Consider the following 23,140-nt stretch of genomic DNA (forward strand, 5'->3'; position numbering starts at 1 on the left):
AACCAACACTGTCACTGTACTTCATATATATGTGACTGACATGTTTCTATCTATCTAATCTATGTGTGAAGCTCTATTCTGTCTGTTATAAATTGTCGGGTACAGATGCTGAATTGCCGGCCGGCTTTCTTAAAGAGACGGTGCATGAAAACACTATTATTTTTTTTAATAAATCCTTTACACTAAATGACAAGTACAGTAAGCAACACTGTCACTGTACTTCATATATATGTGACTGACATGTTTCTATCTATCTAATCTATGTGTGATTCTCTATTCCTTCTATTCTAAATTGTTGGGTACAGATGCTGAATTGCCGGCCGGCTTTTTTAAAGAGACGGTGCATGAAAACACTATTATTTTTTTTAATAAATCCTTTACACTAAATGACAAGTACAGTAATCAACACTGTCACTGTACTTCATATATATGTGACTGACATGTTTCTATCTATCTAATCTATGTGTGAAGCTCTATTCTGTCTGTTATAAATTGTCGGGTACCCTGCTGAATTGCCGGCCGGCTTTTTTAAAGAGACAGTGCATGAAAACACTATTATTTTTTTTGATAAATCCTTTACGCTAAATGACAAGTACAGTAAGCAGCACTTTCACTGTACTTCGTATATATGTGGCTGACATGTTTATATCTATCTAATCTATGTGTGAAGCTCTATTCTTTCGGTTCTAAATTGTCGGGTACCGGTGTATGCCGCTGCTGAATTGCCGGCTTTTCATGTTTCACTGTTGGCACTGTTCCCATCGATTTGGGCAATCACTGTAATGCCACAACCACCATGGCTGTGGCATTACAGTGAGTGGCAGACAATCCCTGCATGATTGGTGCTCTAAATAGCGCCAGACATGCAGGACACGCTTTTGGTGCACGAACAGTTATCGAACATATCCTCGAACAGCCGAATTTTTTGCAATTCGTTCGGGTTCGTCGAACAACTCGAACACCGCCCAAATCAGCTCGAATTTGAGACTGGCGAACAGTTCTAGTCGAACACCGCTCATCTCTACTCACTGTATGCCCTGTAACTGTGTAGCCGAACCGCTCCTTTTGGTAGAGAAACATATCCTACAAGACATGTGTGGTTGACTGGCCTGATATTGATGTGAATGGTCCCTGTTCCTCCTGCTCTTTCTCCTTTGCCACCACCTTATCCATCATTCCTCACCTGAAGCTTTGTTTTAACGGGAGTCATAGAACTGGGATAGTAGCAGGAAAACATCCAGCAATCCTCGGAGAAGGTAGGATATGCGCCAAAACGCTGACCATCTCAGTCCTAGCCGCTACTACATACATGCGCTTGCATTCCAAGGAACAGAAAGCTAAGGAGATGGATGGCCTCATGATCATGAATAATTTACTCGTTGTGTAGGAGGCCGACCACTGCTGCTGTCTACCTTCTGAACTTTGTGTTGAAGCCTGATTGACCCAGGACCCGCAATCCTCTATATCTGGAGGACGTGTTGCATCCCAGTGTCCAACTGTGTACCAGTTTCCACAATATTAACCAAGTGTGAAGGCGTCAGTGAGATGGACCATCCCTGGCTACATTCCCTTGTCCATGTGTTTGTGGTTAGGCTGTCCTTCCCACTAAATGCACTGGGGAGGGCACAGGTAATATTTTGGTATGTGCGCTTGTGTATAAGGCGCACCGGGACAAATAGGGGCGGCTGGGGACCGTTTATGGACACCCGGCCGCCCCCAGGCGGCTGGGGACCATGTGTGGGCACCCGGCCGTGGGGCGGCTGGGGACCGAGTATGGATACCAGGCCGCCAACGCAGCCATGACGTGGTGGCCAGATTCTGCCTCCACATGCCTAAAAGGCCCAATTTCAAGTGCAAGCAAGCAGTATTTTATTGCAGCCTGGGGGTGGGTGGGTGGCAGGCTGCATACTTGCGCTTGCATTGCAAGGGATGGGGGAGGTACAATTGAACACTACCCTGGGACAAGGACTTGAACGGGGATAGTTGCAAGTCTGCAACGACAGGTGCAGGGCGGGAGGCATCTTTGCATGTTCCATGAACAGGGGGTTGGCGTGCACACACTACAGCGGAATAGGCTGTCCTTCCCACTAAATGCACTGGGGAGGGCACAGGTAATGTTTTGGTATGCACGCTTGTGTATAAGGCACACCGGGACAAATAGGGCCGGCTGGGGACCAAGTATGGACACCCGGCCGCCCCCTGGCGGCTGGAGACCGAGTGTGGACACCCGGCCTTCGGTTGACTGGGGACTGAGTATGGATACCAGGCCGCCGACGCAGCCATGACATGGTGGCCGGCGTCTGCCTCCACAAGACTAAAAGGCCTAATTTCAAGTGCAAGCAAGCTAGCAGTATGGTATTGCATCCTGGGGGTGGGTGGGCGCCAGGCTGCACACTTACACTTACATTCCCAAAAACAAAGCAGATGCTAACTTCTATCATCATCATCATGCTCCTCACCTTGGCACTCTCAACTCCCCTGATGGAGAAGCCAGGGCCCACCGGAGGAGTTTGGTTGTCTGGTGGGCTCGTCCAATGCAGCCCTAAAGCAGGCCAGGCTAAGAAAAGTGTGGAGAAGGTTACCGGGAAAAATAGTGGCAGCTGGGGACTGAGTATGGAGATCTCGCTGCCGAAGCAGCCATGAGGTAGTGGCCAGCTTCGGCCTCCTCCAAACTAAAAGGCCCCATTTCAAGTGCAAGCTAGTAGTATAGTATTGCAGCCTGCGGGTGGGTGGGTAGTTGGCTGCATATTTGCGCTTGCATTGCAAGGAATGGGGGAGGTACAATTGAACACTGCACTGGGACAAGGACTTGCACGGGGATAGTTGCAAATCTGCATCTTCTGATGCGGCAAGGATCACTTCTGATGGGCACACTTTTAGGCAGTGACCTGGGTGTCAGAGATGCTTCCAGGGGTCTTCCCCATGCTGTTCCCTTGTCTTTTCAGCACTGTATGCATGTGTCACACAGCACATGGCCAGATAAGGTTGTAAAATGTTAAAATGACATTTCCCGGTGAATGCATTTGTCACGGTTGAAAGCAATTCAAAAGTGCAAAAACGCATAAAAAATGCGACTTGTGAACATAGCCCAAGGTGTGGAAGAGTATTTTTGCTTTTGGTTATTTATTTTACCTTATACACAAGTCTTTACCCTGGAAAGGAAGTTCCTTAATATATTTCACAGGAAAACAGTTTCAGTTTCGTTTTTGAACGTTTTATTGTGAGCCCTTAAAAGTGTCTTAATACCTCTGACCACGTTGTTGACAGCAGTGACCTGGGGGTCAGAAATGCTTCCTGGGGCAATCCCCATGCTGTCCCCATGTCATTTGAACACCGTCACTATCGTTTTGGGCACTTTTTAGGCTTTCTACAGACTGCCGGGGGTGCCACCGCAAAAATGCTTGGGTCTCCCATAGACTAACATTGGGCTCGTTGCTCGGGTCGAGAACCCGAGTATCACGGTGAGCTCGGCCCAAGCTTCGAGCACCCGAGCATTTTAGTGCTCGCTCAACACTAATGTCTACCCCAGCATATAATAAAGTATAATTAACACTAAAGAAATGCATGCATTATTCAAGAAGTGCTAGGAATACATACACCCTGTTACACATGTATCAGAGCTGAATTTGGGGGTTGACTTCTTTGATCTTCATTGAGATAACTCTCATAGAATATTCCTGATATCATACATTCTGCTAAATGACAAGTGAAGATTTGCTTTATGTGTATATATAATGGCTGAATTTGGTCCCACAAGCGAACACATAAAGATCCGTTTTGCTTGTTTAGTCTTACTTTGTGTTGAAGTCAGATGTGCTTCAGGTGTTTTCACAGTTAAAACGATAAAACATTCAGATTTATGTTGTTCTGCTCGATTCAGCCATAGGTAGGAGTCAGGAAAACAGAAATTCCTCATTCCGCAGAGCAATAATGATTGTACCGCTCCCGGCATTAAGTGCTTTTAAATGTTAATGTTATAAGGAAGGAAATGTTTACGCTTTTTCAAATATTGCAACTGATAAAAAGAAAACTATTACATCAGCCATTGTACAGATGGATGGTATGGGTTATTGTTTCTGTTGGTGCAGTGTCCAACTTCTAAGACTGTAAATCAGCTGTGTGTTCTGCAGAGAAAATTATTGTTTACATTTGGTAGAGAAATACATTCAATCTCCAGGAAAAAATGAAGTTTTAATGTACAGCAAATCTGCTGTTAAAACTAAGAATAGGAGAATTTTTAAGCAGATACAGCTTTCTGTAACGTATAATGGATTGTATTTACAGCAAGTGAAGCAGAAGATTCATTGCAGCTAATTGGTCAAAAAATTGCTTTTACTCTCTTGCATTACCTACAAAGTATAGGTTTATACAGTACCGGACAAAAGTTTGGACACACCTGTTCAATTTCATGCAATTGTTTTCTTTGTTTTATTGGAATGTGCACATTATAGATTCAGACTGAAGGCAGCAAAAAAATAAGGTACACATATGGAAATCAATGGCCTTCAGTACAGTTAATAACACTCCTTTTTTAGCAGAATGACCACTTCTAGACTTTAGGAGCTCTTTTTAATGTATGTTTCTGACAAAGTGTTGCTTTCCTCTTTCTGTAAAACCCCTGGTCATTTTATTGATGCTTGGGAAAATACTTCTAATAAAAATCACTGGGCAAGTAGCCACATTGATGGTTTTATAGAATCTTCCATATACTACAATATCAATAAAACTTGTTACCTACTTGCTCTGCTATTCAAAACATCTGATTTAACAACTCTTTAAAATAATGTTACCATAAAAAAAAATACGCTCTTATAAAAAAATTCTGTTCTGAAGACATTACAGTTGCAATCAAAATATTTCAATTACAAATTAGGTTTAACCATGTCCCTGACCCTGACTGACACTGGCTCTGCATTGGGAGCGGCAGTCAGTCGGTGCTGGGAGCACGGTTACAGTCGTTGCTCTCTATACTCAGAGCGGTGACTAAACCCGCGCCGGAGCCGCCTCCATGACTGAAACTCAAACGCTGCCTTGGGTAATAAAGTTAATTTCCTCCCTGCAGCATTCAGCTAAGTGCAGGCGCTAGGAAGGTTAATAACGCTACTAACCTGTAGATTAACCCCATATCTGCAGGTTAATAGTGTTTTTTTCTGGTAACAGGTTCCCTTTAAGAGAAGAGATAATTGCCTTGCACAAATAAGGAAAAGGATATAAAAAGATAGAAAAGGTATTGAATGTTCCTAGAGATAGATCTTGAAATATAGTCCTTAGTTCAATGTTAAAAGAAATATTAAAGCTTTTCTACAGTATATCTACTTGAGAAATGTCGACTGTGACTGAAAAGTATGAAATAAAAGGTTATTTTTTTCCAAAAATAAATAATCTGGTGCCTAGGATTTTTTTTATATATATGACCTAAAAATGGCAGAAATGTACGGCTATCACCAGATTCCTGAAGACGCAGGGGGTCAAAAACCTATATGTGACTGCCAAAGACCTGCAGGAAAATTTGGTGGCAGCAGGCACATTTTGGATCTCTGTTTTGCAGAAGTGATAAAACAAAACTGTAACTTTACGGGTCTTTCGATGAGACTGTAGGAGAAAGAATGAAGTATATGCTGAAAAGATCACCATACCTACAGTAAAGTATGGTGGTGAGTCGATGATGCTCTGAGGCTGCTTTGCTTCATGTGGTACTGGAAATTGGTTATGTCTGGAGGGCAATAAGAATTCAATCAAGTGTTAGGAATTCCTGGGAGTAAACATTATGCCTTCTATGAGGAAGCTTAAGCTTCAGCATCAATGGACCTTCCATTCCAAAAGGGCAATGCTAGCATACCTCAAACCGCAAAGAAAATCTTTAATGATATTTTCAGAAGGAGGTTACATAAATCCAAGAATATTAGTGCATTAAGAGGCAATTACCCATGAGGAATGGACTAAGATTCCTTGGGATTTCTGCCAGAAGATGATGTCTGGCTATACATCACATGTGCAGCATGTCATAACAGCCAAGGGGGCTTTACTGAGGAGGGCCCTGTATGAATGGACCATTGTAGTGCATGCGCGAGAACACACTTTGCAATTTACATGATGTATTCTTTAAGAAAAAAGTTGCAAATGTGAATCTGGGCATGGAGAAATATTAAAGAACTTTGTTGAGTTATTTTTTTTCTGTTTTCTGAAACTCTGCCTCACAGTTGTAGATGAAAGACTGAAAAATTAAACATAGTTATTAGAAATCTCCTACAGTTTTTTTTTATTTTGGCAGATGTATCTGCCACTACAGGCAAACAGATTCCTCGAGTGGATCAATAAATCAGTAAAAGTCCTTCATAGTGTAATATCCTAAAACAAGCACATAAATTCTAGCAGACATCAGATGCCAGGGCACTGCTCAGTAAAACTATCATGTACTCAGGAATACTGCACAGAACTTGTTTTATCAGGTTCAAGTATGTAATCAATAGAGGTTACCGCTACACATTATACCAGAACTATAGGATAAAGCAGCACTACATAACTTTATATCATATTTTGATACTTTTTTTCACTATTTACTTTCTACTTGAAATAGCCGAGGGCAAAATAATTATTACTAGTAAAATGTGTATATTGATGTATTTCTGTAAGGATTCAGGAGTCCACGATTGAACTACCCCTTATTAATATCCCCATGGTGCAGCATAAAATAAAAAACTGTATGCTTAGTTCCTGGACTGCTTTATCTGAGCAGAAGAATGGTGTTTTTTCCACTCTAATAAAACTGTGAAGGCTGCAGCTGATCAGCGGCTACTGATTGGCTGCAGTTGTCACATGACATTCTTTACATGACCAAGGGGGACACAGTACTGAGATTGAAGGAACAGCGCTGCTCCAAAAGGTAAGTAAAACATTTTTTTTTATTTTATGCTGCACCCTGGGGCTATTAAAGGGGTTGTCCGAGTAGTGGATCCCTGTTTCCCCCTTGTAAGATAATAACACCTGTAACGGGTCTGGGAGGCGGAACCTCTGGGCTACAATACAAGGGGGCGGTCCTTGTAAGGGAGCGGGTGGCGACCAGGCAGGTAGTCACAGGAGGTGACCAGGACAGTCTCTGGGTGTACGGGCAGGAGGCCACGGCAAGTGATCGGGGCAGTCTCTGGATAAAGGGTAGGTACGACCTGTGATGGCTGAACCTCCAGGTAGGCTAGTAAGGCAGATGAAGAATGTGTGCTCCCAGGTGAGCAAGCGAGAGTCTCTGGAATAGCAGGTGGTCACAGCACGTGACGGCGGAGCCTCCAGGTAGGCAAGCAGGCAGGTAACGGAGAAGCGCTCCCAGGTGAGCGGGCAAGAGTCTCAGGAGTAGCTGGTGGTCACAGCACGTGACAACGGAGCCTCCGGGCTGGCAAGCAGGCAGGTAACGGAGAAGCGCTCCCAGGTGAGCGGGCAAGAGTCTCAGGAATAGCTGGTGGTCACAGAACGTGACAGCGGAGCCTCCGGGCAGGCAAGCAGGCAGGTAGCGGAGAAGCGCTCCCAGGTGAGCGGGCAAGAGTCTGGAGTAGCTGGTGGTCACAGCACGTGACAGCGGAGCCTCCGGGCTGGCAAGCAGGCAGGTAACGGAGAAGCGCTCCCAGGTGAGCGGGCAAGCTGGTCCATAGACAGACTGACCGGAGTTGTAAGGCAGACCGTCGGACCTCAGGCAAGCAGGCAGGTAGCTGAGGTGCGCTCCCAGGTGAGCGGGCAGGCTGGTCCTTAGACAGACTGACAGGAGTAGTAAGGCAGACCGTCGGACCTCAGACTAGCAGACAGGTAGCAAGTAATCAGGCAGGAATCTGACAGGTAACTGGCAGGTAACTGGCAACGGGACCTGAGGGCTGAAGCACAGGTGAGACACAGGTGCAAACAACATTGCTCGGGCACCTCCATTTTGGAGGAGGTGCCTTATATATGATGAAGTCCTCCGGCCATTGGCCGGGGACTCCTTAGGACGGCGCGCGCGGCCCCTTTAAGAGGAGGGGAGCGCGCGCGCGCGCGCCCTAAGCACAGGGGCCGGGAAGGAGCGCGCGCTGAGAGCAGAGCGGGAGGAGGACGCCGGGAAGGAGCGCGCGCTGACAGCAGAGCGGGAGAGGGACGCCGGGCACGGGGCAGAGCGGTGAGGGGAGCAGCGTCCCTGCCTAGCAGAGGGCAGGGACGCCGGCACTACAGTACCCCCCCCTTTAGGCCCCCCCTTTTTTAGGCCAGACAGAAATTTAGCTAGGATGAGAGGGGCATGGATGTTCTCCCGGGGCTCCCACGTTCTCTCCTCAGGACCAAACCCCCTCCAATCTACCAGAAAAAAGGTCTTTCCTCTTAACCTTTTGGTGGCAAGAATGTTCTCTACCTCAAACTCGTCCTCAGCAGAAACCGGAGCAGGAGGCGTACCTGTAGACTTGGAAAAAGAGTTAAGTACCACAGGTTTGAGGAGAGATACATGGAAGGAGTTAGGGATCCGTAAGTTGGCCGGGAGTTTCAATTTATAGGCCACCGGGTTGATCTGACTGGTGACCTCCAGAGGTCCGATGAACCGAGGCCCTAACTTGTAAGAGGGTATCTTGAGTCGAACATATTTAGATGAGAGCCAGACCTTATCTCCTGGACGAAATTGAGGAGGATCCAGGCGTTTTTTGTCAGCGTGTCTTTTCATCCGCTCGGACGACTGAAGGAGTGCGGATCGGGTACTCTCCCAAATGGAGGAAAATTTGCTAACGAGAGATTCCGCAGCCGGGTTGTCCACCGAGGTGGAGACAGGAAAAGGAATCCGAGGATGCTGACCAAAGACTACAAAAAACGGGGATTTGGAGGAGGATTCGCTCTCGTGATTATTGTAAGAGAACTCGGCCCATGGTAGGAGATCCACCCAGTCAGAATGGTGGGCATTAACGAAGTGCCGGAGGTAACTGGTCAGGTTCTGATTGATCCGCTCCACTTGACCATTGGACTGTGGGTGGTAAGCGGAAGAGAAGTCCAGGGTGACGTCTAGTAGTTTACAAATGGCTCTCCAGAAGCGTGAGGTGAACTGTACCCCACGATCCGACACGATGTGGAGGGGCAGGCCATGAAGACGGAAGATGTGACGAATAAAGTCTCTAGCTAGCTCGGGTGCAGACGGGAGGCCTGACAGGGGAACGAAATGAGCCATCTTGGAGAAGCGGTCAGCGACCACCCAAATGACCGTACAACCGGCAGAGAGTGGGAGGTCAGTTATGAAGTCCATTGCAATATGCTGCCAGGGGGCAGCAGGTACTGGGAGCGGAAGGAGGCGACCGGCTGGCAGATGTCTCGGAACCTTGTTGCGGGCGCAGGACACACAGGCAGAAACAAAGTCTATTACATCCTTGTGCAGGGTAGGCCACCAGTAGTGCCGGGAAATAAGCTGGAGGGTCTTCTTCTGACCAGCGTGGCCAGCCAGTTTAGACGAGTGACCCCAGTGAAGGATCTTCTCCCGATCAGGTACTGATACGAACGTCTTTCCGGGAGGGAGATGATTTAGACTCACGGGAGCCACCTGCATTACTCTGGCGGGATCGATGATGTGTTTCGGGTCTTCCTCGAGATCAAATACCAGAAAGGATCGAGACAAGGCGTCCGCCTTGACGTTTTTGTCAGCCGGGCGAAAATGAAGGACAAAATCAAAACGAGCAAAAAACAAGGACCACCGGGCTTGGCGCGGGTTAAGTCTCTGGGCATGCTGGAGGTAAGCCAAGTTCTTGTGGTCAGTGTAAATTATTACCGGGTGAAGAGCCCCCTCAAGCAGGTAACGCCACTCCTCCAATGCCAGTTTGATGGCCAATAACTCTCGATCTCCTATGGAATAATTGCGCTCTGAGGAGGAGAAGAGTTTAGAGAAGAAGCCGCAAGTTACCATCCTCCCGGAAGAAGATTTTTGAGTAAGTACCGCTCCAGCTCCAGAGGAGGAGGCGTCCACTTCCAGGAAGAACTGCTTGTTGCCGTCCGGGCGATGCAGCACCGGGGCGGAAGAGAAGGCCTGTTTTAAGGAAAGAAAGGCTTCTTCTGCTTCGGGCGGCCACTCTTTGGGATTAGTACCCTTACGGGTGAGCGCGGAAATTGGGGCAGTCCGGGAAGAGAAGTGTGGTATGAAGAGGCGGTAGTAGTTGGCGAAGCCCAGGAACCGCTGAATGGCCTTCAACCCCTCCGGTCGGGGCCATTTCTCGATGGCAGACAGTTTCTCTGGATCCATTCGTAGGCCGGTCTGAGAAATAATGTAGCCCAAAAACGGAAGCGAGCTCTGCTCAAAGAGGCACTTCTCGTATTTAGCGAAGAGGTGATTCTCCCTGAGCCTGAGCAGGACCTGACGAACGTCCCTCCGGTGAGTCTGGAGATCCGGAGAGAAGACCAAGATGTCGTCCAGGTACACCACTACGCAGGAGTAGAGAAGGTCCCGGAAGATGTCATTGACCAACTCTTGAAAGACGGCAGGAGCGTTACAGAGACCAAAGGGCATTACCAGGTATTCATAGTGGCCGTCCCGGGTGTTGAATGCCGTCTTCCATTCATCCCCTTGACGGATACGAACCAGGTTGTACGCCCCACGGAGGTCTAGTTTGGTGAAGATTCTAGCCCCCCTCAGACGATCAAATAATTCTGGAATAAGCGGAAGGGGGTACTTATTCTTCACCGTGATCTGGTTTAGGCCTCTATAGTCTATACAGGGACGGAGAGAGCCGTCCTTCTTTTTGACGAAAAAGAAGCCTGCTCCCGCCGGGGAGGTAGATTTCCGGATGAATCCCCTGGCCAGATTCTCCTCAATATATTCGGACATCGACCGGGTCTCAGCAGCGGATAAAGGATAAATACGCCCACGGGGAGGAGTAGTACCGGGTAACAGGTCAATGAGACAGTCGTATGGTCTATGAGGGGGTAATGTCTCTGCCTCCTTTTTATTAAAGACATCAGCATAAGACCAATAAGGAATTGGAAGTCCAGGTAGATTAGCTGGGGTAGGAGAGGGACGGACGGGATGGACGGGAACCAGGCAGGTCTTATGACAGTCTTGTCCCCAGCGAAGGACTTCTCCGGTTTGCCAGTCAAGCACGGGTGCATGTTTCTGGAGCCAAGGCAGACCTAGCAAGAGGGCGTGAGAGAGTCCAGGCAGAACATGAAAGGAGATACTTTCAGAATGCAGCATTCCCACCTGCAGAGTAATGGATTCGGTGATGAGTTGGATGGGGCATGGTAAGAGCCCCCCATCCACGGCAGCCACAGACAAGGGTACAGCCAGAGGTTTGGTGGGGATGCGGTATTTCTCTACCAGGGACTGTGAAATAAGATTCCCGGCTGCTCCAGAGTCCAGTTGGGCTAGTTCGAAATAACGGTTCTCCCCGTAGACGATTGAAACTGACAACAGCAGGGATGGAGAGGATTTATTCTTGTCTAGGTGGACCTCTCTGAGCGAACCTAGACACAGGAGTTTCCCGACCTCTCCGGGCAGGCACGGATCCGGTGCTCCTTACTGCCACAGTAGAAGCAGGTCCCCTCGGCACGGCGTAAGTCCTGACGGGTCTTGACCATCTTGGTCTGGTCGACCTGCATAGGCTCAGGAGGGTGTACCTGGTTAGAGACAGAAGGAGTGACGGGTTTCTGAAAAGTAGGAGCTAGACGTGGTAACCTCCTCTCACGGGTGACCTCTCTGGCACGCTCCTGGAACCGTAGGTCAATCCGGGTGGCAAGAGTTATTAAGTCATCGAGAGTGGTAGGAATGTCCCGACCGGCAAGTTCATCTTTAATACGGCCGGACAGACCCTCCCAGAAGACGGAAACCAGAGCGTCGTTATCCCAGGCCAGCTCCGAGGCAAGGGTACGGAACCATATGGCATATTGGCCCACGGTGAGACTCTCCTGATGGAGGCGTAGCAACGATGATGCAGATGAGGTCTTCCGTCCGGGTTCGTCGAAGACTTTCCGGAAAGCCGTGAGAAAAGCAGGCAAGTTGGACACCAGGGGGTCTCCTCTCTCCCATAGAGGATTTAGCCAGGCCAGGGCCTCCCCGGTGAGATGGGACATGATGAAGGCAATTTTGGCCCGGTCGTAGTTAAACTGGTGGGACAAAAGTTCAAAGTGCAGGGTGCACTGATTTAAGAAGCCCCGAGCCTGGACGGAGTCGCCTCCGAAGCGAGGAGGTGCAGAAAGCCGGGGTCCGGGGTAGGATACCATGGTATTAGTGGGCAGCGGAGCTGCCGGATTGCAAGATATGGCACTGGCGGAGGTTGTTGGTGGATCAGACAGAGTGTTCAGGCGAGTATTGACATTCCGCAGGTGACCCAGGATGGACTCCTGTTGGGACCTCTGACGGGACAGTTCAAGACAGAGGTCCGAGAGCGAGGGAGCTTGGGTGCCACCGGGTTCCATGGCCCGAGCAAACTGTAACGGGTCTGGGAGGCGGAACCTCTGGGCTACAATACAAGGGGGCGGTCCTTGTAAGGGAGCGGGTGGCGACCAGGCAGGTAGTCACAGGAGGTGACCAGGACAGTCTCTGGGTGTACGGGCAGGAGGCCACGGCAAGTGATCGGGGCAGTCTCTGGATAAAGGGTAGGTACGACCTGTGATGGCTGAACCTCCAGGTAGGCTAGCAAGGCAGATGAAGAATGTGTGCTCCCAGGTGAGCAAGCGAGAGTCTCTGGAATAGCAGGTGGTCACAGCACGTGACGGCGGAGCCTCCAGGTAGGCAAGCAGGCAGGTAACGGAGAAGCGCTCCCAGGTGAGCGGGCAAGAGTCTCAGGAGTAGCTGGTGGTCACAGCACGTGACAACAGAGCCTCCGGGCTGGCAAGCAGGCAGGTAACGGAGAAGCGCTCCCAGGTGAGCGGGCAAGAGTCTCAGGAATAGCTGGTGGTCACAGCACGTGACAGCGGAGCCTCCGGGCAGGCAAGCAGGCAGGTAGCGGAGAAGCGCTCCCAGGTGAGCGGGCAAGAGTCTGGAGTAGCTGGTGGTCACAGCACGTGACAGCGGAGCCTCCGGGCTGGCAAGCAGGCAGGTAACGGAGAAGCGCTCCCAGGTGAGCGGGCAAGCTGGTCCATAGACAGACTGACCGGAGTTGTAAGGCAGACCGTCGGACCTCAGGCAAGCAGGCAGGTAGCTGAGGTGCGCTCCCAGGTGAGCGGGCAGGCTGGTCCTTAGACAGACTGACAGGAGTAGTAAGGCAGACCGTCGGACCTCAGACTAGCAGACAGGTAGCAAGTAATCAGGCAGGAATCTGACAGGTAACTGGCAGGTAACTGGCAACGGGACCTGAGGGCTGAAGCACAGGTGAGACACAGGTGCAAACAACATTGCTCGGGCACCTCCATTTTGGAGGAGGTGCCTTATATATGATGAAGCCCTCCGGCCATTGGCCGGGGACTCCTTAGGACGGCGCGCGCGGCCCCTTTAAGAGGAGGGGAGCGCGCGCGCCCTAAGCACAGGGGCCGGGAAGGAGCGCGCGCTGAGAGCAGAGCGGGAGGAGGACGCCGGGAAGGAGCGCGCGCTGACAGCAGAGCGGGAGAGGGACGCCGGGCACGGGGCAGAGCGGTGAGGGGAGCAGCGTCCCTGCCTAGCAGAGGGCAGGGACGCCGGCACTACAACACCTATACTCACCTCCGGTGCCAGCGCCATTCCAGCGGTGTTGGCACAGGCTCTCTCGGGGATCGCGTGACATTGTTATGTAAAGCAATCCCTGCGGTCAGTCAGAGCTGGCTTCACTCTCCCGCCTTCTGATGAATCTGTGGCGCCCTGCTGAGCATTGGTGCCACAGATCCTAGAGGGGTGCATGGATGGATTCCTCCACAAGAGGCCCTCATAGCATTCACACACCTCCACCTTCCACCTCAGACCACCAGAGGGAGCCCGACAGGGATATAAAAAGGGAAGGTGGAGCTAGGCAGTCAGTCTAGAGAACAGTTTCCTCAGGGGACAGAGGTAGTTCCAGTCCCTCTAGAGAGAGTTCAGACTCATAAAGCTCAGACTAGTGAGCCTAAGGCGTGCCGACGCCATAAGAGCGGTGAACAGTAGCGAGGCCTACTGCCCGTGGGAAGCTTAGCGAGGGCCCCGAGCGTGGCCGAAGGCAAGTGGAGTAAGCGAGCTACATAGGGGGCAGAGGAGCTTAGCCAGCTCACCCCAAGGCCATATACCGGACACCGGGTCCGTGTCTGCAAGGATCTCTAGGACCAGCAGAAACAAACGGAACCCCTGGCGAACTACATGTCCCAGGAACACCAGAAGCTGACCGTTTTCCCAGGGTCAGGAATCACAGAGGCTCAAGAGACCAGAGAGTGTGATCTCCAACAGAAGGCCCTACCACCAGGTAAGCAGGTGCAAGACAGAGACCAAGTTAGGCCTAGCTCCAGGCAGGTCATAAACAGGAAAAGGCAAGAAACAGGAGGCCCCACACCCGCTCACTGGGGAGAGTCCTGATATGCACCCTTCACCCTACAGTGCCCTGGATCATGCCTGAAACACCATCAGTAAAGGTACTGAAGTGAACTGTGTGTGTGTGTGCCTATTCCTCCTCTGACGCGGCTGGGTCCCCTCTGTCCTGCATCCCTCCTCCTACGCTGCCCTGAGGCCCCGCTCCACCTGTGGGGAGCCGCACCAACTAAGCTGCCTGAACACCGGCCTCAGAGGACTGCCGCAGCGCTGGTGATCCTCACCAGACACCACGGGTGGCGTCACGAACATTTCCTATCCCATATAACTTTCCTCTTCTTTTTAAGAGTGACCCCCGGGTACGTGCCCGGGAGCCGACCACAGCGACATCCCCCCCAAGATCAGGCAACAACAAGGCCCGGGTTCCGAGTCGTCCCCATCCCCTGGGCGCGTCATGAACATGTTCCTATTTTGCATGCATACCAAATTATACTCCAGTTAATTTTTTTGGGTTAAGTGTCAGGATTCTGCATTTAGTGCAGGTAAGGGTGTGTCCTCCCTTTCTTTGAGCTGGACATAATGTTTCTATAGCTTCCAATTTGTTCGGTGTCCATTTGGGACTCAATCCTGCTCTGCCCTTATTCTCAATGACGTCACTTTGACACATGGTAAGATTTTAATGCTAGAGGTTAGAACAATTCTGATTTGTGTATACCTTAATGCTGGTGGGATGGCTTTTACGCTTTTTTTTTTTTAATCACAAACGATGCTAAGTAAGTGACTTACCTCCTGACGAAACCGCAGGCAGCAGTAAAACAGGAAGACACGGACCAGGAGGCCTACAACCCGCTCACTGGGGAGAGTTCTGAAGTGCACCCTATCTATTAAGTACCATGGACCCTACCTGCCGTTACACCAGTAAAGGTACTGAAGCGAATCCCCTGTGTGCGTGGGCTGGGTCCCCTCTGTCCTGAATCCCTTTTCCTACGCTGCCCTGAGGCCCTGCTCCACCTGTGGGGAGCCGCACCAACTAAGCTGCCTGACCACCGGCCTCAGAGGACTGTAGCTGCGCTGGTGATCCTCACCAGACACCATGGGTGGCATCACAAACTTTTCCTATCCCATACACCTTTCCCCCATTATTCCTTGCTTTTAAGAGTGACCCCAGGGTACGGGCCCGGGAGCCGGCCACCGCGGCATCCCCCAAAACTAACAGCAAGGCCCGGGCGCCGAGTCGCCCCATCATCCCCTGGGCGTGTCAAATCACATACAGCACCAGCTCTCACTTTCATCAGATGTATGTGATTTGTCAAAAGGTGGGGAGAATGAAGCCAGCACAGGCCACAGGGATTGCATAACAATGTCACACAATCCCAGAGAGAGACAGTGCCTACACCCCTGGAATGGCGCTGTCACCGGTGAATCCTCACAGCGCACAGTGAAAGTGATATAAGTATTCACAACTTTGTAGTTACATCGAGAGACTTCAGACTTGTACCGTAAGGCCGGGCAACGCCTTTAATTGGGGCAATATCTTCTCTGCAACTGGTTCTCTAATGTTTTGTAAAATGTTGTGATTGCATAGAGTATAACAAATACTTGGTAACTATTTTTGAGATATATTGAGGCATAAAAACCTCTGTTCTGTGCAGGTACCCTTTTAGTGTTTGATGCAAACTAATTTCCCAACCTTCCAGTATGAAACTATGTCCAAGTTTACAACCAATAAAATGAAAAATGAATAATAATGTAATAAATTAATAATTAAAAAAATAATCCATGTAGTTTTTTTTCAACAGCTATTTTTTCCACCTATGCGCCTTCATGGTCATACTCTCATCTGTCCTGTACATCATGATAAACTACTATATTCGCCAAGGAATTAGTAGGTCTGTAGGATCAGTTTCGCAGACTTTGTTGTTGCTTATTACATTCACATTCATATGGATATATAGGAGTTTTTGAAGACATTTTTAATTAAAGGGAATATCCTGGAATAAGATATTGATGACCTATCCTCAGGACTAAGGCCTATTTCAAAGGTGGTTCATTTATCATTTTAGATGCATTGTATTTTGTATTAACCATCAAACATCTGTCCAGTCTGGTTGTGGACAGTCAAAATACGATTTAAAATCCGTTCATATTCAGGCCTTTTGACTGACCCCTGATACAAAAATACAGGTAGTTTTGGAAACAGTAATGGGTAACATAATTTCCTGTATTGTCATATGTCATTAGAAACAATAGGACATTTTTCTATTAAGATCTATTTCACATGTGCTTACATTTTTAAAGGGGTAGTCTACTACTAGGACAACCCCTTCTTGATCTGAATGTTTGACCCCATGAAAATAATAACACTTATTCTCCCCTCCTGTGCCGGCGCCATTCCAACGGTGTCAGCACTCACATTCCCGGGTCTCCCATGAGATTGTTATGACACGTGAGTCCTGCGCCCAATCAATCCTGGCGTCACTGTTCCCATCTTCGGACGCATAGGTAATCAGGTGGAAGCGAGAGATGTGGCTGGCCGCTCGCTTCCTCTCGAATACTAATATGTCCAAAAACATGAACAGTGACGCCAGATTGGGTTCAGAGGTCACGTGTCAGAACAACCCTACATGAGCCCCGGGAATGTGAGTGCCGACACCGCTGGAACAGCGCCGGCACCAGAGGGGAGAATAAGTGTTATTATTTTCATTGGGGCAAACATTCAGATCGAGAAGGGGTTGTCCTGTAGTGCAGAGGTCCCCAACCGCCGGTCCGCGGACCAGGATTGGGCCGTTGGGGTTTTTCAGCCGGTCCGCGGCGCCGCTGACAGCTAGCTCCGCGGCCCTGCGCCTGGTCAGAGCTCGCTCTGTGTGGATTTATAATGTTTTCTGCCATAGCCGTGACAGCTCGCAGCTCCTGGCAGAGAACATTATGCAGGACGGGGTGGGGCGTCGGGCGGGTCTTAGTGACGCGGCCCTCCACAGCACAGCATGGTGTGTTCCTGACGGGGTGGGGCGGCAGGCTCTCCTCACTGACACGCCCCCGGCAGAACATGTTATGTGGGGCGTGCTGGGGCAGCAGACTGGCTTCAGTGACGCGGCTCCCGGTACCGGTGTTCAGTGTGTAGCGCTGCTAAGCAGCAGCGCTGTATACACTGACGCTCAATGTACAATGCTGCTACTTAGCAGCGCTGTACACCGAGGTCCCGCCAGCATCCTCCCCATACAGCTCCACCCCTCCATAACCCCACCCCCATATGACCAAAGCCCCGCCCCCACCCCCACCGGGCCATGGAAAACTGGTCTTCCTTATAGCCGGTCCCTGGTGCAAAAAAGGTTGGGGACCTCTGCTGTAGTGGACAACCCCTTTAATTTCACATGCTTTAGAGCAGTAAAGAAAAAAATTATAGCGAAGGTTAGCATACCATTTAAATGGAAACTGTTACATTAAGTAATCCGTCTGATCTACTAGCAGCATGGTTTAGGGACAGATTTGCTGAGAAGGTTTATATCTATTAATTAATTGATTAATCTAGTGGGAAAAGATGCAGTAAATCTTATAACCAACTAATTTAAATTACTGGCTAATGATTTTGAAGTCCCGTCACAGTCTTACTCACTGATTAACATCTATCTGTCAAACAGATATATAGGAAATGCTATCAATCACTGATAGGATCGCCCACAGGACTCTCAAACCCAGAATGAGCAGGGATTTAATGAACGGGTTACACTTCCTGCTGAATCTATGCCCACAAACTTTGATATATATATATATATATCAGCTGCTCCTGGCCTATAACATAAAGATCAGGGAGCAGGACCAATATAACGCGTTGTCTGTATGCATCAGATGATCCAGAAAAACTGATAATCTAGCACTTATTTTCAACATTGAAGTACAATGTAATATGAAGTTTCACAAGACCAGAAAAAGAGACAACCAGAGAAATCCAATTGAAAAGTCTTTAAAGGGAATCTGTCAGCAAATGTTTGCTGTGAGCAGAATGATGCAAGGGCTGAGAGCCTAATTCCAGCCATGTATCACTTACTGGGGTGTTTAGTGTAGTTTTGATAAAATCAGCATTTTATCAGCAGGAGATTATTATTAGACGACTAGTAACCCTGTTGCCATATAGTCATCCATATTCATGAGCTCTGCATAACCCCGCCCCCATCACTGATTGGCAGCTCTCTACACTGTGCATTGGCTGAAAGCTGCCAATCAGTTGCGTGGATGGAGTTATTCCGAGAACTGATAGATCTGCAGCACATAAAACAGTGATTTTATCAAAACCACAGAAAGCACCCAGGAAGTGGCACATTGCTGGAATCAGGGCCTACATTATACTGCTCTCAGATGGGGTAGAAAAAACTTGCTTGGTGTAAGCCCTCCATGTACTCGCCACATGTAGCCTGATTGCCATTAGGTACCGAGATGAGATCCTCAGACCCATTGTGAGACCATACGCTGGTGCAGTTGGCCCTGGGTTCCTCCTAATGCGGGACAATGCCAGACTTCATGTGGCTGGAGTGTGTCAGCAGTTCCTGCAAGATGAAGGCATTGAAGCTATGGACTGGCCTGCCTGTTCCCCAAACCTGAATCCGATTGAGCACATCTGGGACATCATGTCTCGCTCCATCCACCAACGTCACATTGCACCACAGACTGTCCAGGAGCTGTCGAATGCTTTAGTCCAGGTCTAGGAGGAGATCCCACAGGAGACCATCCACAACCTCATCAGGAGCATGCCCAGGCGTTGTAGGGAGGTCATACAGGCACATGGAGGCCACACACAATACTGAGCCTCATTTTGACTTGTTTTAAGGACATTACATCAAAGTTGGATCAGCCTGTAGTGTGTTTTTCCACTTTCATTTGGGGGGTGACTCCAAATCCAGGCCTCCATTGGTTAATAAATTTGATTTCCTTTGATGATTTTTGTGTGATTTGATGTCAGCACATTCAACTTTGTACAGAACAAAGTATTCAATGAGAATATTTCATTCATTCAGATCTAGGATGTGATACTGGAGTGTTCCCTTTATTTTTTTGAGCAGTGTAGTATTTAAACCTTTTTTTGCTTCCTGGCTTGACTCAGTGTTTGCGAGAGCACAACAGATTACCTGATAAATTAGCTCTTGTTATGTCTCATACTAAGTTATGTGTCTAATATCCATAATGTTTTTCTCCATTAGGTCGGCACAAGTGACATAGAAAGGAATCTTCATGTTTCTGCAATATTACCGTACCAACCACGGAAAAAAAATGTACCATGGAAGAACAGTCACCGATTTTTCTTTGTGAATGGGAACATTAAATTCAGGAGATTGGCTTCTGTCAATGCAACAATACAAGCCCGTACTCTCTTTCTAAGTGATGGTTATGATTTCTAGAATTATTTCAGTTTTTACCTGGACACTTGGAGACACTTGTACATTTTTCTCTTTACCCTTTGTAGCATGAAACCAATGGATCTGTTGATAAGTGGTGTTTTCAGTATGGACGGTGGGTATTTTTTTCTTTTTTACTTCCACAAATATACAGGTAATGTGATAAATAAAGAGTGTACGAAACTGGTTGTCTTTTATTTTATGTGAAGGGAGACATATGCTTTCAGAATGTAATATATAGAAAAATAATAATTAAAAAAAAAAAATCAAGTGTACTGTAAAACTACACGGAATACAAGTACAGTTATCTGTATGCTGAGTAAAGTGGTGCATTTTATTTCTTACACAGGTTTACATGTTTTTAATACTCTATAATTCGACATCTGTGACAAATGCGTAGTTGTAAATAATAAAATGAATAGAAACGGCTTTCCTGTATTTAACTGAAAAAATAAATTATGGACAAATGTGATTCATGGGTTTTATGTTTTTGCCTTAAAGGGATTATGTCACCTGGTTTTTGCTACTCCATCTTAGTGCACCATGATGTAGGGGTAGAGACTGCGATTCCCGTTATATGTCACATGCTGGTCTACATGCTATCATTTTAATAAAATCACTGTTTTCTCTGCTGAAGATCTAGCAGTTCTCTGAATGCTGAGCTCTGTACAAACCCCGCCCACTCAACTGATTGACAGCTTCCTGTGTACACTGTGCATAGGCAGAAAGCTGCTAATCAGTGGTGGGGGCGGGGTTATACAGAGCTCATGAATATGAAGGACTACATGGCAGCAGGTTTACTAGTTGTCTAATGATAATCTCCTGCTGATAAAAAAGTGATTTTATCAAAACTACATTAAGCAGCGCAGTAAGTGACACATCCCTGGAATCAGGGTCTCTGACTCTATATTATTCTGCTTTCAGATTAGGTTGCAAAACCTGGTGACAGATTCCCTTTAATTGCTGTAGCTATTTTTTACAGTATGTGTGTGCTTTATGGCAGCTGCAATATAAGGGAAGGTATTGATACTAATGACATAATAGTGTCTCTAGGAAGAGATGAAGTACTGCCTCTCCTGTAAAGACAAAGAAGGGAATGGACAGCTGCTTACTAAACTCTATCTATGTTATTTATAGTATTATATACTTTTTTTATCAGCAGTACAATAAAGCTTTCATCTGTTTCTAAATTCCCTGCTAGCTAATGGTGAGATGACTCTTACGCTGCCCCAATCTGTACAGCAAAACTGATAAGTACAGTGTACAAAACAAGAGATGTCAGTGTATTGTGGGTGCTCTAATGGCCAATTTAAAAAATTGAATTCAGTCCTGCTCATCTTTTTTGGCACCCATGAAGTTTAAGTACATAATATGGAATATCTCCTCAAAAAAATGAATCAAGTTAAACAGTTTTTTGTATAGAGCACTCGTGTTAAAAACAAAAGAGCAAATGATAAACTTTAATTTAAATTTAAAACAAAAAACAATGGGAGGGAAAAACTGATAAACCTAAAACTTGCTGTGACACTGGTATTGGCACCCTAATTTAGTATGGTAAATCACAAAAGAGATTCACCTGTGATTAATTGTTGGTGCTCATGTGACATGAATTAGCCAATGAATGATGACTTCAGTGTTTTAAAAAGCCACATGGTAGGCCCTGTTCCTTTGTCACAATGGTGAAGACAAAGGAGCTGTCTGAGGAAATCAGAACTGCTATTATTAGCAAATTAGCATCACAAGACTTCCAAATGATATAAGTCCATCTCCAAAGAACTTGGTATCCCAGTTTAAATAGTGCCCAATGTTATTAAGAAGTTTGCCAAGAATGGAACCGTCAAGAACTTCCCTGGACGTGGGGGAAAGAGGAAAATTGACAAGAGATGTCTTCGAAGGATGGTGCGAATGGCCAAGTCAAACATCCAAGGACCTGAAGGCCAACCTGGAACAGTCTGGGGTCATGGTTTCAACAAGTACCATACACTGCACACTAAACCAAGCAGAGCTTTATGGGCGAAGGCCAAGGAAGAAACCATTTCTGAAGAAAAGGCATAAAAAGAAACCACTGATCTTTGCCACAGAGTACCTTGACAAACCACAATCCTTCTGGGAAAATGTTCTGTGGACAGATGAAACAAAAATAGAGCTTTTTGGCAATGCAAAGCAACAGTTTGTTTACAGACGGCGCAATGAAGCTTATAAGGAAAAGAATACCTTACCGTTAAGTAACAGTTAAGCATGGTGGAGGATCCATAATGCTGTGGGGTTGCTTTGCTGCGTCTGGTACCATATGCCTTGACCTTATCACAGGAATCATGAAATCAGAGAATTATCAAGAGATTTAGATCGAAATGTCCTACCCCGTGTAAGAAAACTTGATTTGAGTCGAAGATCATGGGTCGTCCGGCAAGACAATGACCCAAAGCACACATCCAAAAGTACACATAAATGGTTGAAAAAGAAAAAATGGACTGTTTTAAAATGGCCAGCAATGAGCCCTGACCTCAATCCCATTGAAAATCTTTGGGGTGAGCTGAAATCTGCCATTGGGAAAAAGAACCTGCAAACATTCAAGAGCTTGAACAAACTGTAAGGTAACAGTGGGAGAAAATCCCAGCTGAGAAGTGCAAGAAGCTTATAGATGGCTACAAGAAACGTTTGGAGGCTGTCAACAATGCCAAAGGGTCTGCAACCAACTAATAATTAGGGGGTCTTTATTGCTGCATATGCTCTTTATTCTGATTCTTCTTTGAAATTGCAACATGGAAGTTGAAAAACAATGTTTTATTGTTGTATTACTTTGGACCACTAATTAAAAAATCATGAGGATATGGCATTGGTACATTTCCATTTATTTCTGAAGATATTGTATAGTCTATAAAACAAATGAAGGGGTGCCAATAATGGAGAGCAGCACTGTACATTAGTATCTTTTAGGCTAGGGTCACATGAGCGTATATTCTCTCATCTCAGAGAATTGAGTCAATTAGAAAAATCAGACTCTGATCAAACTGTGATAAAAGTGTGAGCATATTGTGGTCTGATTCTCCCGGATGAGGAGAAGATGGAGAAAAAAAATCTCCATCTTCTCCATTCTGTCCATCTGTGGAAATCAGACTGTACTCAGATGTCATCCGAGTGCATCACAATTTTTTCCACGCACTCATTGACTTATATAGCCGAGTACAATCCAAATATAAGATCAAACTCAGGCATGCTGTGACTTTTTCCTCGGACCGAGAAAAAATTCAGACATGCACAGCCTCATAGACTAACATTGATCCAAGTGTGATCCAATGTTTTGATGGATCGCACTCGGAGCAATAATATGGTTGTCTGCACAATTTAGGCAAAGTGTAATTGGTCCAGGGAAGTT

General features: G+C 47.3%; 1 protein-coding gene across 2 annotated transcripts in view; it reads left to right on the forward strand.

The window, feature by feature from the left end:
- NKAIN3 (sodium/potassium transporting ATPase interacting 3) overlaps positions 1 to 22,764 on the forward strand; it is a 1,182,278-nt gene extending 1,159,514 nt beyond the window's left edge. The window contains exon 7 of one of the 2 annotated variants that reach the window (XM_073679350.1): positions 19,570 to 22,764. In XM_073679350.1, the coding sequence (XP_073535451.1) occupies positions 19,570 to 19,583 (14 nt within the window). In that variant the 3' untranslated portion in view covers positions 19,584 to 22,764. The remainder of the gene's footprint in view (positions 1 to 19,569) is intronic. The other variant, XM_073679353.1, reaches the window with a different exon arrangement.
- Positions 22,765 to 23,140: the final 376 nt, after the last annotated feature.

Source organism: Phyllobates terribilis, unplaced genomic scaffold (genome assembly GCF_046119375.1).
Source record: "Phyllobates terribilis strain yellow unplaced genomic scaffold, ASM4611937v1 Scaffold_4__5_contigs__length_816908805, whole genome shotgun sequence".
Taxonomy (NCBI): Eukaryota; Metazoa; Chordata; class Amphibia; order Anura; family Dendrobatidae; genus Phyllobates; species Phyllobates terribilis.